At 42.5% G+C, this 17,285-nt stretch overlaps 1 protein-coding gene across 3 annotated transcripts in view; it reads left to right on the top strand.

Moving 5' to 3' along the window:
* Window positions 1-17,285, top strand: part of SMARCD3 (SWI/SNF related BAF chromatin remodeling complex subunit D3) — a 46,867-nt gene that overhangs the window by 16,819 nt on the left and 12,763 nt on the right. Inside the window, exon 1 of one of the 3 annotated variants that reach the window (XM_078152718.1) lies at window positions 16,232-16,795. The exons of 1 other annotated variant lie outside the window; for it this stretch is intronic. In XM_078152718.1, the coding sequence (XP_078008844.1) occupies window positions 16,247-16,795 (549 nt within the window). In that variant the 5' untranslated portion in view covers window positions 16,232-16,246. One more of the 3 variants, XM_020977846.2, reaches the window with a different exon arrangement.

Raw genomic sequence — 17,285 nt, forward strand, 5'->3', positions numbered from 1 at the left:
TCTTACACTAGTATAGAGCTAGGGACCTTCCTTCTAGGAGGGTATAATTTGGGAGGAAAATTAAATTCATGCATAGAGAGCATTGAGATCATAACTTTTTTATCTTTACATTTTCCAGTTACATGTAAAAACAATTTAAACATAATTTTTAAAATTTTTAAGTGAAAATGTTTCTTTTTTCCAATTATATGTAACAATAATTTATAACATTTTTAAAAAATTTGTGTTCCAAATTCTCTCCCTCTCTATATCCCCTCCCTCTTCATTGAGAAGGCAAGCAAATTGATATAGATTATTTATGTGTAGTCACGCAAAACATTTCCGTATTAGCCATTCTGAAAGCAATCACAGACCAAAAATAAAAAAACCTCAAGAAAAATGAAGAAAGTAAAACAAAAAAGTATGCTTCAATCTGCATTCAGACTCCATCTGTTCTTTCTTTTTCCTATATATATAACATGACATGACATGACATAATATAATATATTTATAAATTAATTTATTCTATTAGCTTGGCCTACCCATGAGCAATTAATATTTCTCAAGTTGTTTAGATCTGACTTTATTGATGTGAAAAGTGTTTTGTAATTGTGTTAATATAGTTTCTGAGTTTGTTTTGGAAGGTAGATTCCCAAGTATTTTATGTTGTCTGCAGTTATTTTAAATGGAATTTCTTTTTCTATCTCTTGCTGCTGGATTTTGTTGGTAACATATAAAATTGGTGATGATTTATGTGGGTTTATTGTATATCCTACAACTTTGCTAAAGTTGTTCATTATTTCAACTAGTTTTTTAGTTGATTCTCTAGGATCTTCTAAGTATACTGTCATATCCTCTACAAAGAGTGATAGTTTTGTTTCCTCATTGCCCATTCTAATTCCTTCAATTTCTTTTTCTTCTCTTATTGCTATAGCTAGCATTTCTGGTACAGTATTGAATAATAGTGGTGATAATGGATACTATTGCTTCACCCCTGATCTTATTGGGAAGGCTTTTAGCTTATCCTTATTACACATAATGCCTGCTGATAATTTTAGATAGATGCTACCTATCATTTTCAGGAAAGCTCCATTTATTCCTAAGCTTTCTAGTGTTTTTAATAGGAACAAATATTATAATTTGTCAAAACCTTTTTCTGCATCTATTGAGATAATCATATGATTTTGTTGTTATTGTTGTTATTGCTATGGTCAATTATGCTAATAGTTCTCCTAATATTGAACCAGCCTTGCATTGCTGGCATAAATCCTGCTGGGAGGGGCAGCTAGGTGGCGCAGTGGATAGAGCTCCAGCCTTGGTGTCAAGAGGACCCTTATTCAAATCTTACCTCAGACATTTGACACTTACTGGCTGTGTGACCCTGGGTAAGTCACTTAACCCTGATTGCCTCACCAAAAAGCAAAAAAAAAAAACCTGCTCTGATTTTTGTGACATATTGCTGTAATCTTCTTGCTAGTATTTTATTTGAAATTTTTGCATCAATATTCATTAGGGAAATTAGTCTATAGTTTTCTTTCTCTGTTTTTTGTCTTCCTGGTTTAGGTATCAGCACTACATTTATATCATAAGAGGAATTTTGTAGGACTCCTTCTTTGCCTACTTTTCCAAATAGTTTATACAGTATTGGAATTAATTATTCTTTAAATGTTTGGTAGAATTCACTTGTGATTCTTTCAAGTCCTAGGGATTTTTTTCTTAGGGAGCTCATTTATGGCTTGTTCAATTTCTTTTTCTAAGATTAGGCCATTTAAGTTATCTATTTCCTCTTCTGTTAATCTAGGCAAATTATATTTTAAAAATATTCATCCATTTAATTTAGATTGTTAGATTTGTTGGCATGGAGTTAAGCAAAATAGTTTCTAGTAATTGCTTTAATTTCCTTTTCATTGGTGGTGAATTCACCATTTTCATTTTTGATACTGGTAATTTGGTTTTCTTCCTTTTTTAAAAATCAGATTAACTAATGGTTTATCTATTTTTCCCATAAAATCAGCTTCTTGTTTTATTTATTAGTTCAATGGTTTTCTTGCTTTCAATTTTATTAATCTCTCTTTTGATTTTCAGGATTTCTAATGTGATGTTTAATTAGGGATTTTTAATTTGTTCTTTTTCTAAGTTTTTTTGTTGCATGCCCAATTCATTAATCTACTCTTTCTCTATTTTATTGATATAAATGTTTAGAGATATAAATTTTCCATCAAGTATTGTTTTGGCTGCATCCCATAAATTTTGGTATGTTGTTTCATTTTGGTATATTGTCTCATTTTGATATATTGTCATTCTCTTTAATTAAATTATGTATTGCTTCTATGATTTGTTTTTGACCTACCCATTCTTTAGGATTAGATTATTTAGTTTCCAATTAATTTGAATCTATTTTTCTACAGTCATTTATTAAATATAGTTTTAATTGCAGTATGATCTGAAAATGATGCACTTAATACTTCTGCTTTTCTGTGTTTGGTTACAAGGTTTTTATGCCCTGACACAGGATCAGTTTTTGTGTAGGTGCCATGTATTGCTGAAAAAAAGGTATATTCCTTTCTATTCCTATTCAGTTTTCTGCAGAGACCTATCATATCTAACTTTTCTAAAATTCTGTTCTTCTCCTTAACTTATTTCTTGCTTATTTTTTGGTTAGATTTATCTAGTTCTGAGAGGGGAAAGTTGAGGTCCCCCACTAGTAAAGTTTTACTATCTATTTCCTCCTATAACTCATTTAACTTTTCCTTTAAGAATTTGGATTCTATACCACTTGTTGCATATATATTTAGTATTGATATTACCTTATCATATATGGTACTTCTGAGCAAAATGTAGTTTCCCTGCTTATTCCTTTTAATTAGATCTATTTTTGCTTTTGTTGTCTGAGATCATGATCACTATCTCTGCTTTTTTTTTTTACTTCAGCTGAAACATAATAGATTCTGCTCCAGCCCCTTACTTTATTCTCTGTGTGTCTCATTCTTCTTCAAGTGTGTTTCTTGTAAAAAGTCTGTGGTTGGATTCTGTTTTTTAATCCACTCTGCTATCTGCTTTCTTTTTATGGGTGAGTTCATCCCATTCACACTCAAAGTTATGATTACTAACTGTGTATTTCCTTCCATCCTATTTTTTCCTGTTTATCCCTGTCTCTCTCTCTCTCTCTCTCTCTCTCTCTCTCTCTCTCTCTCTCTCTCTCTCTCTCTCTCTCTCTCTCTCTCTCTCTCTCTCTCTCCCCTTCCTTTCATCCTGTCCCTCCTCAGAAGTCTGTTTTGCTTCTGACTACTGCTTCCCCCATCCAAACTCTCTTCTCTCAGCTCCCCCACTTTCTTTTGTCCCCATCCTTTCCTACTTCCCTATAGGGCAAGATAGATTTCTATACCCAACTAAGTGTGCATGTTATTCCCTCTTTGAGTTAATTCTGATGAGAGTAAGGTTCAAGCATTGCCCACCACCATCCCCCTCCATCTTCCCCTCCATGGTTAAAGGCTCTTCCTTTTGCTCCTCTTCTGTTTGGGATAATTTACCCCATTCTACCTCTCCCTTCCCCTTTCTCCCAGTGCATCCCTCTTTCTTACCCTTTAATTTTATTTTTTTAAGTCATCCCATCATAGCCAACTCACACCCATGCTTTCTGTCTGTGTATAGTTCTAACTGTCCTAATAATGGTAAAGTTCTTAGTAGTTACAAGTATCATCTTCTCATGTAGGAATGTAAACGGTTTAACATTATTAAATCCCTTAAAATTCATAATTCTAAGCCATGTGATGGTCTTGGTAAGTTCTGTCTGAGGAAAAATGAGAGTTGAGCTACCACTGAGCTACCAGTTTAGGGCTAGGAGTCTTCCAGTCTCAAACCTCCATTTTATAGAGGAGGAAACAATCCTGGAGAGATGACATCATTTACCTAAGATCGGAGCAGGTAGTAAGTAGCCTAGCTGATCCCTAAAGTCCCTTTGACCTTCAAATACAGTGGTCCTGCCCCTGTGAGGGGCTTAGATTCTAGCTAAGAAGACAAAAATCCTCCATACTCACAGTCTGAAAAAAGCGATTTCAAGGTAACATTTGAAAAATAGTGCTGTGATATGCATTAAATGGGTAATGGGCTCATTCTAGAAAGTCCTTACCTCTCTTTTCCACCTGTTCAAACTCTAACCATCTTTCAAGGCTTTTTCCTGATCAACCCAGCCTGAAATGATTTCTTTCTTTCTAAACTCGAGCACTTGTTTGTGCAACTCCCTGGGCACTTTGTATTATGTCACCTTACCTCATTGGTGATTTTTTTTGTGTGTTTATTTCTTGTCTCCTTTGAGGACCTATAGCATATCTCACGTGTCTTCCAAAACCCCCATGGCACCTAGCAGAATACTGCCTTGATGAGCAGGCACTCAATAAATACTTGCCTGATCTCACAGAAATGGAGGTGCTAATCGGGCAATGCTTCCTGGAGAAGATGAGCCTCTAACCATGTCTTAAGGGAAGTGATAGATACATAATGACAGAGAGGGCGCCTTACTGCCTCCTCCCCAACAAGGATTGGTTGGGTTTTTTTTAACCAATACATCCCTTCCTTGTCACAGTTGTGAAGATGGAGCATCTGACCTAAATGATCATCCATAGGAGTCCCATTTAGTGTTTCCCATTTCTATAAAATGAACCTGGGACATAGCTTAAGTTTCTTTTAGGTCCCAGGTCCATAGGCTTGTGCTAATGTGCATGGCTAGCTCTCTTAATTGGGAATCTTTTTTTTAAAACTTCTGTTTATTTGTTTTTAACTTTATTTATTTATTTTTAGCTTTCAGAGTTCACTTTTATAAGATTTTGAGTTCTAAATATTTTCCCCCTCCCTGTGCCCCCCTCCTCCCCAAGATGGCATGCAATCTGGTATAGAATTGGTAATCTTTAAAGCACTAAGATCTCTGTTTTTCTTTTCAAATTTTTTAAACATTTATTTTTTTTATTCGAGTTCCAAATTCCCTCCCTCCCCCATCCACTGAGAAGGCAAGTAATATGATACCCATTGTATATGTGAAGTCATGCAAAGCATATTTCCATATTAGCCATGTTTTAAAGAAAAAAAGAAAGTGAAAAAAGTATGCTTCATTCTGCAGTCAGAGTTCATCTGTTGTCTCTGGAGGTGGATGGCATTTTTTTCATCATGAGTCCTCTGGAACTGTGAAAGCATCAAGACCTTAATGACCTTTTCCTTCTCTGCCCCTCCTCTATCAGTGATTAGTATATGTGAATGGCCTGTTTGATTAAATTGTAAACTCCTGTAGGACAATTTGGTTCAATTGAATCGACATTTATTAAACTGTGCATGGGAAACATGTATTGTAATTAGAAATGATAATAAATTCACATTTATACAATAATAATTAATAAAAAATAAAATAAAAATAAATTCACAGTTATATAGCACTTTTCAGTTTATCAAATCCTAATTTAACAAGTGTTTTCTCGACAGCAACTCTGAGATAGATAGTGTAAGCATTATTATCTCTGTTTTATAGACAAGAAAACTGAGTCTGGAGAGGTTAAGTGATTTGCCAGAAGTCACTCCACTAAGCAGGAAAATCAGGTGTTCTGATTCTAATCCTTACAAATTTATTGTCCAGCTTTCTTTGACAACATTCCTTATATTTTATTCCTTATAAATACATATATATATATATATGTATGTATGTATATGTGCATGTGTGTGTGTGTATATGTATGTATACACACACACACACACACACAGAGCTCTAGGAATGATAGACTCCATTAACCTATGCCCTAATGTGTAAAGGAAAAAAGTTTCTTTTTTAATTGGTATGAAACTGCCTCCATCAAATTTCAAAACTTGTTACTACCTTTTTTGCAGTCCCTCAGTGTTCCAAGACTTGGTCAACTAGTCAGTTTTCCTCTGTCTATCTTCTTTGTGATTTTAGACTTCAGACATATCCCTTCTAGGCTTCCTTTTTCTCTAGTGAAGAGGGCTCCATCATCTGTCTTCTTAGGTGGCCTTTCTTTCTCTCCTTCCCCCGACCCTTCCCTCCCTCCCAGCACAAATATAACAGTGGTATCTTGGAATGGGGAGGGACCTTAGAGATCGTCTGTTCCCCAAGCTCCCACACCATCCAAGAATCCCCTGAAGAGCATTTCTGACAGGTGGTCATCTGGCCCCCACTCAAGCACTTCCAAGGAGATGTTCAGATAGGTCCAAAGAAGACTGAGACACATTTATGAACAATAGCACTACAATGAGATATTGAAGGAATCTGGAGTGTTGGAGGCACATCCTTAATCTTCTGAATTTGACATGTAAGAGAATAATTACTCTTTCCCATAATCCATCCCTTGCTGCCCCTGTCAGACACAGCATAATGATGATTATAATTATTCAGAGTGCTTCTACATACATTATCTCATTTGATCCTTATAGTTGCCCTATGAAGTAGAATAGGCATTGTTATCCCCGTTTTATAGAAAGGAAATTGAGACCTAGAAAGGTTAAAAAACTTGCCCCAAATCATACATCAGAAGCCAAGCCATGATTAGAATCCAGTCTATGTTTACTTCCAAACCAGTGCTCAGCATGGACTGTTGAACTGACCCAGTGTAGCACGTTCATATAATTTTATGTCCAGGAGAAAATGATTCCCAGATCCCACCATTTTTCCTAGAGATGAACTATAGCAGAGGTGACTTGCCCTCGTAGACTCTTGGAGTAATCATTCATTCCACCTGTTTGGGCTTCAGGTTTTACAGTGTTGAATCACCAAACTGCTCCTTGGTTGGTACCACCTTATATATACCTGTGCTAGGAGGTAATTATCTTTTTCTCATTCTTTTAATCAAAGCCTAAAATACCACTTAAAGATCAGGGTGGAATATACTAGTGTTAGAAGTGAGAAAAAAATAAGAGGCCAGAGCTCATCCTGATTCTGGCTCCTGCCTAAACTGGCTGTGTCATCATCACCCTCCTTAGAGAGAGGAGGAGAAAGCAACATTGAAACGCACAGAAGAAGAGATTGGATGCACCAGAAAGGACTTCTTTCCTATCGGTGTCCCCTCCCCTTCAAGAGTTTTAAGACCTGAAGGAAGCCAATTAGCCATCTAGTTCTCAGCTTCTAGGTCAGCTCCTCTGAAGGAAGAAGGAGATAAGGACCTTAACAAGACCACCTATGAGAACAGGGATAAGTGTCAAGAGTTCATCAAAGATCATCAACAGGGCATCCCACAATCTGGCCATATGATTTTTTTTTTTGTAGTGGAAATAGCACTGGACCTTGAGTTAGATGATCCAAGTTCAAATCCTATCTTTGCCACTGACTGACTGCTCATCTTTCATTTCCCTGAATCTCCATTTACAGATTTATAAAATGGGAATAGTAATACTTGCAATGGCCACCTCACAGAGTTGTTTTGGAGATCAACTGAGATGACATATGTACAGTGCTTGGTAAACTTTCAAGATGATTATAAATATAAGCTGTTATTCTTTTTGTCATCTTAATTGATGCTCAATAGATTTATGAAGTAGACAGGACAAATATTGATGCAGTCATCTCTCAGATAAGGAAACAAGCACAGAGGATGAGTAATTTGCCCAGGACCACCCACCTAGTTAATGGTCAAGCCAAGAGCCAACTGTAGAGCTCTGGTCATAGAATCATAGATTTATAGCTGGGAGGGACCTCAGAGGCCAAATCTAACTTTCTCACTTTACAACAAGGAAAGTAACGCACAAGGAGGTTAAGTTTTGCCCAAGTTCACACAGCTAGGAAGTAACTGAGACCAGATTTGCACCAGACTATACTCCCAACTAACTCCATTAGCCAATATATAGTTTTGAGATCCTGAGGGACATTGGACTAGAGGCCCATCCCATCAGCTGGAGATAACAACTTGTAGTCCACTTCCCACTCATGTTGGGTTGCTGTATTGTCACTTCATAGATAGGGCCTATTTCTCAGTCTGAACATACAAGACCCCCATAGATATACAGCATCTGCTTTTCGGTCTGATTGTACAAAGACCACAACACCAAATCATCGTCGTCATCATTATCATAGCCAGCATTGTTATAGTGCTTCAAGGTGAGCAAAGCAGTTTACAGACATTATCTCATTTTTATCCTCATAGCAACACTAGGAAGTATGTGCTTTTAAGTATCTCCATTTTATAGATGAGGAAGCTGAGGCAGATAGGCTAAGTGATTTGCTTAGGACGACACAACTAATGAATATTTTGAGGCAGAATTTGAATTCATCTTCCTGACTCTAGTTCCAGCACTCTATCCATTATACCACCTAGCTGCCTGGATACTTTGATCTAGAGCTAATCTTTTTCCTGAACTCAAGTTCCATATTACCACATGCCTGCTGGACATCTCCATCTGGGTGGATATGCTGTTAACATCTTAAACTCTACGGATCTGAAACCAGATTTATTCTTTTCCCCAACCCCAGTCCTCCTACCCCTTCTTCAAACTTCCTTCTTTTTATGGAGGACACTGCTCTTGTTCTGGTCACCCAGGTTTATGACTTTGAAGTCATCCTAAACTTTTTCCCTGCCTCACAGTCCATATCCAGTCAATGACCTACCTTTTCCTTTGTGTATTTTATTTCATCTCTCCCTTTGTCCCCTTCTCTCCACTCATAGCCATCATCACCTCTCACAGGAGCTAGTTTAATAGCTTCCTAACTGGTGTTCCAACTTCTAGTCTCTTTCTTTTAAAATCCAACCACCAAAAAAACATCCCTAGGCACTGATCTCTCCATGTTACTCCCCTGCTCAAAAGTCTTCAATGGCTTTCTATGGCCTCTAGTATAAAATAGCATAAAAATGACCTGCCTTTCTAGAGAGATTTCATATTAATCAACAAGAATTTTTCAAACACCTGCTATGTACCAGACACTGTGCTAAGTGCTTAGGGATACAAAGAAAGGCAAAAGTGCCCTTCACACATTTTGTGTTCCAACTAAACTGGATTAATAGCTCTACCTTGAATTGAACCTTCCATCTCCATTCATGCCTTTGCACACATTTTTTTCTGCATACCTCAAATACATTCCCTCCTTATCCCCACCTTACCTTCATTTAAGGTTCTGTTCAGGTACAGCAACAACAACAACAGTAAAACCACTTTTGACTCTCAGTTGTTAGCAGTCTCTCCCTCCTTTAAAATTTTTTTTTATTTTTTAATTTTTTTTCTCCTTCCTTCAATTACCTTGTGTTCCCTTGTTTATGTATATTTTGTATCCCTCAGTAAAATGTAAACTCTTCAAGAGTAGGAATTGCTTTGTCTCAGTGCCTTGTGCATGACTCCAGTAGGTGCCTAATAAATGTTGATTGAATCAAGTTGGATTCTATAGCATCTATACTTTAGTCTGATTGTATAGGTTTCAAAGTTATTACTATCTATCTTAGCACTGGGACAAGATTCACAAACCAGGTCCTCAAATTACCTTTTAAAAATAAATGCATTTGAGGAAAAAAGATCCCAGGATATTGCCCAGGAGTGAGGAGATGGAGCTGTGACCCAGCACATGGCTGCTGTTGTGGAGACTGTCTGCTAGAGGGTGAGGATTGTGGGTGAGAAGGATCTTACTTGAAATATGGCCATGTGATAGCTTCTAATTTCAATGAATTGGTTTTGATAACTTAATAACTAAATGTTAATATTATTTGTTTCTATATTGAAAGTGCATTGTAAGTACTATGAGTGATCTCTAAATTTCCATATCCTGGACAAATCCCTAGTTGCCTCACCCTAGGTATAGTTCTGATAATACCCATTGCTGAGTAATGATGATGATAATAATAATAGCATTTATATAGTGCTTTAAAGTTTGCAGAGTGCTTTACAAACATCACATGATTTTTTCTTCACAACAAGTATCATTATTATCTTCATTTTACATATAAGGAAACTGAGGCAGATAGCCATTAAGTGACTTGCCCAGGTCACACAGCCAATACGTGTGTCTGAGGCTGGATTTGAACATGGATCTTCCTGATGGCAGGTCCAGCACTCTAGCCATGGCACCACCTGGCTCCCTGTGCAAAGGACCATGTTATCTATAGCATGCACTTCTTAGCGTACTGTATAAGAATGCCTCTCCACTATATTCCCATCCCTCAGTCAAATTTGCAGAGTTGCACATAGTCTACAGCTCCATCCCTCCATGTGACCATATATCGTACTTCATCTAATCCCTTTCCTCAGGGTGATTGTATAGGCAGCATCCAACCCTCAGTACAGCTTGCAAGACCCTGCCTCATATACAACATAATCATCTTTCCACTTAATTTTTTTTAGGCAATTGGGATTAAGTGACTTGCCCAGGGTCACACGGATAGTAAGTGTCAGGTATCTGAGGTCACATTTGAACTCAGGTCCTCCTGACTTCAGGGTTGGTGCCCTATCCACTTCGCCACCTAGCTGTCCCTCCTTCTACTTAATTATACATCAATACATATTGTCTACAAAATCTACTCTTTAGTTGGGCCATACAGGACTAAATGTTATCTAAGTACCTGCAGGCTGACTCTTTGGTTATGGAATTCAGGGGATGGGCCAATGGGACTCACTTGTATAGTCACAAACAGGCAAGTTCATTTGATGATGTGTCTATTTGGTGATAATAGCAAAGGGTAATAATGACAGCATCAGACTGCTGATATCAAGTGAAGACATATTGGTTGGAAACCCATTGTCCAGTAGTGTGCTAGGATTGTTTCCTAGGCTCTGACCTCCTCATTACCAACTATTCAGATGTTTTCTGATCAGAACATCAAAAATTTGGAGTAAGTGCATGTGTACATATGATACATCTAATGTAGCAGTTAACTGTGGGGTGGTTGTTCTCTTTACGTTGAGGAAGCTGGGATTGAGAAGGCCAAGAGAGAAGCAGTGGCCAATTCAGGGACATACACATAATGAATACAAAGTGGACAACAGGATCTTAGGTCATCCAACAGCCCAGATTGTCCTCAGCATCTGGATGGCCTGTGGACTCACTAACCCATTCTTTAGATTTCTCTCTCATTTTTTTTTTATCCCATTGATGTTCTCTTTTCTTTCTTTTTTTTTTTTGGCAGTTGGGGTTAAGTGACTTGCCCAGGGTCACACAGCTAGTAAGTGTGAAGTGTTTGGTCTGAGGCCAGATTTAAACTCAGGTCCTCCTGACTTCAGGGCGGGTGCTCTATCCACTGCGCTACCTAGCTGCCACCTTGCTGCCCCCAGTGTTCTCTTTATTATAGACAATAACAATACTAGAGTTGTAAGGAACTTTAACAATCACCTAGTATTCACCTTGTCTTACGTGAAGAAACTGAGGTTCAGACAGGTAGAGAAACTTGTTATCTCAGTCTCCCTTTCTGAATCTGTCTTTTTTTTTCCTCCCTCACCTAGACATAGACATAGACACAGCACTATAGTGACATAGATAGACATGCATACTTCTATCACATACAAAGAAATGTTGAGACTGATCTCCCTCTTCAAAAAATAACCCCAGCAGTGCATATATTCACTCCCCAAACCCTAATAACTAATCATCCAGAAAGACACCTAGGAAGAATCAGAATATGCTATGAAATCTGTTTTGATCCCTCAGATTCCCAGCGTGAAAAGGTTTCTAAGGAGTCAGGTAGGGTTAGAGTCAGAATTTCTTAGATATGGGGATCAGGAGACTGCCACCTGCAAGGTCAAAAAGGTCCTCCCCAAGGGGAATGTCTGGTCAGTTCTAGAACCAGGCCATGGCGGTGCAGAATAGAATAGTCAAGATCTCTCTGCCCTACCCCCTTCCAAAGAGTAATGCTTGAAGCTTATGCATTTTGGTAGCTCCAAGGGCTTCACTTTCTTCTGTTTCTCCTTCACTGTCTCAATTTACCTTCGAGCCTACCTGTCAGTCATTTTGTTTTCCAAGAAAGCCTCATTCCTAGGGAATTAGGGTGGAGGGGCATGGAAAGAGAAAGAAATCTCCTATTTGGTTCTTCCCCTTTTCCTCTTTTCTTCCTTTCCTCCCATTTTCCTTCCCCCTTCCTTTTTTCTTTCCCTTCTTGCGACCTTGTATCTGCCTTCCCACCATCTTTCTCGTCTATTACCTTTCTGCTATTCCTTCCCTCCCCAATGACATAAGCTAACAGCCCCTGTAATGGGAAAGGATCAGAAGGAATTTAGGGAGTGAGCCACCAGACTCCACCCCAAACGAAGCATCCTCCCCAGAAGGGTAAGAGTTAAGCTTTCCTCCCTGCATCCCTCCTCTTCTTCTTCTTCTTCTTCTTCCTCCTCATCCTCCTCTCTCTCTTTCTCCCTCCCTCTACTGCCTTTGAGTCCTGCAGCTAGGCCCTAGGCTGACCTTCACTGGCTGGGAGGACATACTGCGCATGCCTAGCCCTGCTCCCGGCTCTCAGCTGCCCGGGGACCCTAGAGCCGAGGGAGGGAGGGAGGGAGGAGGCGGCGGCTGCTGCCCTGGAGAGCTGTGTCCCCCCACACGCACACATACTGCACACCCTGTCTCCCCTGTCCATGATGCCAGGGGAGGGGGAGGGAAGGCGCGCCTTCCGCGGGCTGGAGCATCCAGGGACTCTAGCCTCTGCTTCACGGCTGGGGCTGCATCTCTCTCCCCTGCTTGGGGAGAGAGAGAGAAGCTTTGCCATTTGGTGCTTGAGTGAGTGAAGGAGAGATGGGGGGACGGCAGGGGGGACTTCGGCTTCGCTTCGGGCCGCCGCCGCTGCCGTCCGCTGCTGCAGCGCAGCCAGGGCGGGGGGCCGGGGGGCGGGGGGCCTGGATCTGGGCCTCTCGCTAAGCAGGGGTGCAGGCACAGCACCCCACCCAACCTCCATTCCTGGGTTCCCCGGCCTCACTCAGCCCCAGCGGGGTCACTACATGGGGGTGATGTCCCCGCGAGATTGAGAGGGAGCCCCCGAAGTGATGCTCAGCTTTCTCCCGTGCCCCCTCTCTCCATCCCACAGGGCTGAACCTGGAGAACATAGCAGGGCAGGGTATCAAGGCAGGGGGCGCTGTGTAACCTGCCTCTGAGACTCAGACCAAGTCAGGTTTTCCTGGGAGCCTGTCTGAAGAAGGTGTGGGGGAGGGGGGCAAAATGGCCACGTGTGCCCATATATATGCCCCAGTGACTGGCTCTATTCTAAGAGTGTGTACTTCCTTGTGTGTGCATGCCTGTGTATTCCACTGGGATTCACCTATGAATACATACGTAATTCCTAACCACATACATATTTACATTCAAAACTATTAGTCTATAGTCATGTGCTTTGTATTGAGTTATGTCAGGACTGAGGGCATCTCTGAGAAGTCTCTGTTATATACTCATGTTATTTATGATGTCTGCTTGTGAATGTATGTGTTAGTGTGGTCCAGGGGATGGACAGGGAGGGCTCTGGAATATTAGAAGGAGCATCCTATAGTGTTAGTGGTTCTAGGAGAATAGTCTGGGACCTTGAAGCAGGAGTGATGAAGGGCCTTTGACCTCTACCCAGCTTCATCTTCCTGTCCATTCCTGTTTCTTGCTCATTAGGAAGGTGGCACTACCATGTCAAGGCTAGTCAGGGCTTCAGTTCCTTTAGCAACTGAATATACCTCTTCCCAACAAATAATCAGTGCTCCTTCCCTACAAAAGCCTGGATGTCTCTCTGCCCCTTAACTTCCCCTGGATCCTATGCTAGGGTTGGCTGGCCTTCCTGATTTTTGTTCCTCCCCTCTTCTCCCTCTCCCCCCTCTCCCCCCCAAGTCAGAGGCAGGAATTGTTTCTTTTTTTCTCTTCTTATTCCCCTCACTTAGCACCATTTTGCACATAGCAGGCGCTTTGTGGAATTGAACTTTATTTTGCCTAGTACCTGGACACATCCCCTGGTCTGATACTCCCTATCCCAGAAGCCATCCCAGAGCTCACATACCCCTGAGGATGAAAAGTTCTCAAAACAGACTGGATCTTAGTGCTGGGAAATGGAGAGCTGGCTCTGGTGTTAACCCTCCTACCATATGCCTGGGATGAGCTCCTTTCTCATCTCTACCTCTCAGAATCCTTGTCTTCCTTCAAGGCTCCTTCAGGCATCACTTCCTCCAAGGAGCCTTCTCTCATTCAGTGATTGGTGCTCTGTCTCTGTATTATAATACAGATGCCTTGTATTATAATGATTCCTGTACATGGTGTATCTCACTGATAGAATGTAAGCTCCCCGTGAGCAGGGGCTGGTTCATTGTTGTCTTCACATTCCTACTTGCATTGGACAGAGTTTATACATTGAGGGGGGTAGTGAAATATGGTAGAAGACAAGGGGACCCCTTTGTCCTGAAGGAGATTGCAGTCTGGGTTTTTGAGACAAGATATACAACCAAAACAATGAAAAAACAAACATTTTAATTTTTCAGTTAAGTGTTAAATCATGTGGTACAAACAGTGAATGTAAAATGAGACAGAGAGAGGAGACCACTTTACGCTCAAGGGGTGGGTAGAACTTGAACTGGGCCTCAGATGGTAGACAGAGAGGAGACAAGACCATCACCAAGCAGGAGAACAGCATGAATTTCTCATGTGAAGGTAGGAATGGGGATGGTATGTTGGGGGGGGGCCAGTGGGAAGACTGGTCTCGATAGTACATAGGGTTTTTGTTGGGGAAGAGAAAGAAACAAGATGTAGGGGAGAGGAGGGAGACCCTTTCTCAGAAAAAATGTTTTTAAATATTGAAGAAAATGCCAAATTTCAGTTAGAGGTTAGTGAAAATGATGATGTGTTTTTTTTTCCCCATCCAAGTTCACAGACCCCTGAAATCTGTACAAAAGAACCCTTGGACCTCCTGTTCCTGTCCAATCCCTATGTTTTATACACAGCCATTGTGGCTTTCGATGGCTGAAAAGTATTCCTTTCCAGGAATTATTCTATTCTGATTTGAGGGGGGGCATCTAAATGAACAAAGAAAAAACCCTTTGGGAGAATCTCAGATTCTAAGTGTCCAAGTGTCTTGCTTCTTCCTTTTGGGATTGGCATGGCTTCACACAGAAGGGACTGTGGCGACTGTGTAAATCAGTGTCTGCACTCGAAGACACTGGGGATGGACAAGAAACCAGGCAATGGCAGAAAGAAAGCCAGGCAGTAGGCAAAACAGACTGACTAAGCTCTCCTTTTCTCCTCCTCTTTATGTGCTGTTCTTTCAGTGGAATCTGGAACTGTAAGGTTGAGTTGGAGCACCTGGTCTTGGAAGTCAAAGGGAAGTAGGATGGTGGCTTGATTTAGCCATGCTAACTGCCCCTGTCCTCAGGTTGATTTTGGAGGTTAGAGAGCCTCTACAGGACTACCCTTTGTCCTTGGTGGCTCTGGCAGAGTGTTCCACCCCTTAGCACCACTGATGGGGGAGAAAAGCTGGTGGAAACAGAGGGTGGGGAGTCAGGGGACAGAGTCAGAGGCTCCCCTGCAGAGGCTGGAACTCACAGATTGGGTTCTCTTGTTTCCTGCCCTTCCTCCACTCCCTGGCCTCTCCCTCCCACACAAACCTTTTCTCAGGCTCCCTAAGACCAAACCCCACCTCCCCAGACAGCTCTTCTATGCTTTTGGAACCTACAGCTGTCCCAGTGGGACTTGGGTGCCTGGGATGGCAGCTGCAGTGTCTTCTCCACCACTCTCTCCATTCTCAGGCCCCCAAGGCCAGAGACAGGACCTCTGAAGGCCAAGGCCCTCCTACTGCATGGCACTCTCATCCTTCCTGCCCACTGTGCCTTCTTTCCCATTCTCTTCTTCCTTCACATTCTCCCTGTTCTCAGGCCCTCTCTTTTTCCTAAGTATTTCCCTTAAGCCCTCTCTTTCTCACATAGAGACACCAGCAGAGACTTACATATCCAGAAATAGATGCATACACTTACAAACAGGCCGAAACACACAGCACATGGTCAGTCTCATACATGGACATCTGAACGCTGATCCAGACAGACCACAGGCTCACATACATAGTTCTAAGCACAAAGATAAACACAAAAAAGCACGTAGACGCATGAACAAGTCTTCACGCATGCACAAAGGCATCGACACACACACATACACAAAGGGGACACGTTCTCAAAGATCTGTGCACACGCAAGGATACACACACATTCATCCAGGCTTTCTCCCACACAGCCCTCCACACCACCCCCTGCTGCCTCCCTGCCCCGGTGCGGAAGGGGCTCTTCCATTCTTGGTCTCATGCTGGAATCTTTGCCAGTGAATGTTTCCCTGCTTTGGCCTGCCAGGTCTCTGGGGGAAAGAGCCTTAGAAATGCAGCAGGAACAACTTGGGGAGGGAAGGGGGGGGAAAGTTGGAAATGATTGTTCTTCGCCTGGCTCTCTTGGCGAATTCTCTAACCCAGAAACTATTTGCGGAGACGGCCCCCGGGTGGCTGAGCCCCGGTCCCCAACCTCCACTCCCCCATCCTCGCAGCCCTCCCCTCCCCTCCCCTCTCTCCCCTCGCCCCCTCCAGCCAGGCCTCGGGGCTGCAGGGCGGGCTGGCGGGCGGGCAGGCAGGCCAAGCCGAGCCAAGCAACAGACGGTATTTTGAGCTCGCCTCCCCGCTTATCTGCGCTGTTTGGACAGCGAGGTTTAAAAAGGCAGGATTTTCTGTCCCCACCGAGTAAACAGCCAGACCCCGGGCAGCCCGGACTATTTCTGTCTTATCAGTGCAGGAATGCGGCAGCGGCAGCGGCGGCGGCGGCGGCGGCGGCAGCAGCAGCGGCAGTGGTGGCAGCAGCTGAGCAGGAGCGGCGTGGGCCGTGGGCCGTCAGGGCAGCCCTGAAGGGGCCCCCCTCCCCACTCCGCTCTAGTAGAAGTGTGAGAGAGCCCAGCAGGACTCAGAGGGGAGAGTTGGAGGAAAAAAAAAAAAGGCAGAAAAGGGAAAGAAAGAGGAAGAGAGAGAGAGAGTGTGTGTGTGAGGGAGAGGAGCGGCTGAGCCCACCCCGATGGCCGCGGACGAAGTTACTGGAGGGGCGCGCAAAGCCACGAAAAGCAAACTTTTTGAGTTTCTGGTCCATGGGGTGGTGAGTGGGGGAAAGTTAGCGGGGGAGGGTGAGTGAGCTGGCTCCGGCTGAATGGAGGGATGGCCGGGAGGGGCCAGGCGGGCTCTCCCCTCACAGCTCCCCTCGGCTCTGGGGGTGGGGGGCATGCTGGACCCGCGCCCCAGCCCCAAGGCAAGGTGTGCCAGGAAAGCCTCAGAGCCTGGACCATGGGAATGGGGATGGGCAGGGAGGGGGCGAGGCGCCCACTCATTGGAGACTTGGGGGATACGTGGGGAGAAGACTAGGGGAAGATCTGAGGGACAGCC

The sequence above is a fragment of the Phascolarctos cinereus genome, unplaced genomic scaffold (assembly GCF_003287225.1).
Source record: "Phascolarctos cinereus isolate Bilbo 61053 unplaced genomic scaffold, phaCin_HiC Scaffold_1;HRSCAF=81, whole genome shotgun sequence".
Lineage (NCBI taxonomy): Eukaryota > Metazoa > Chordata > Mammalia > Diprotodontia > Phascolarctidae > Phascolarctos > Phascolarctos cinereus.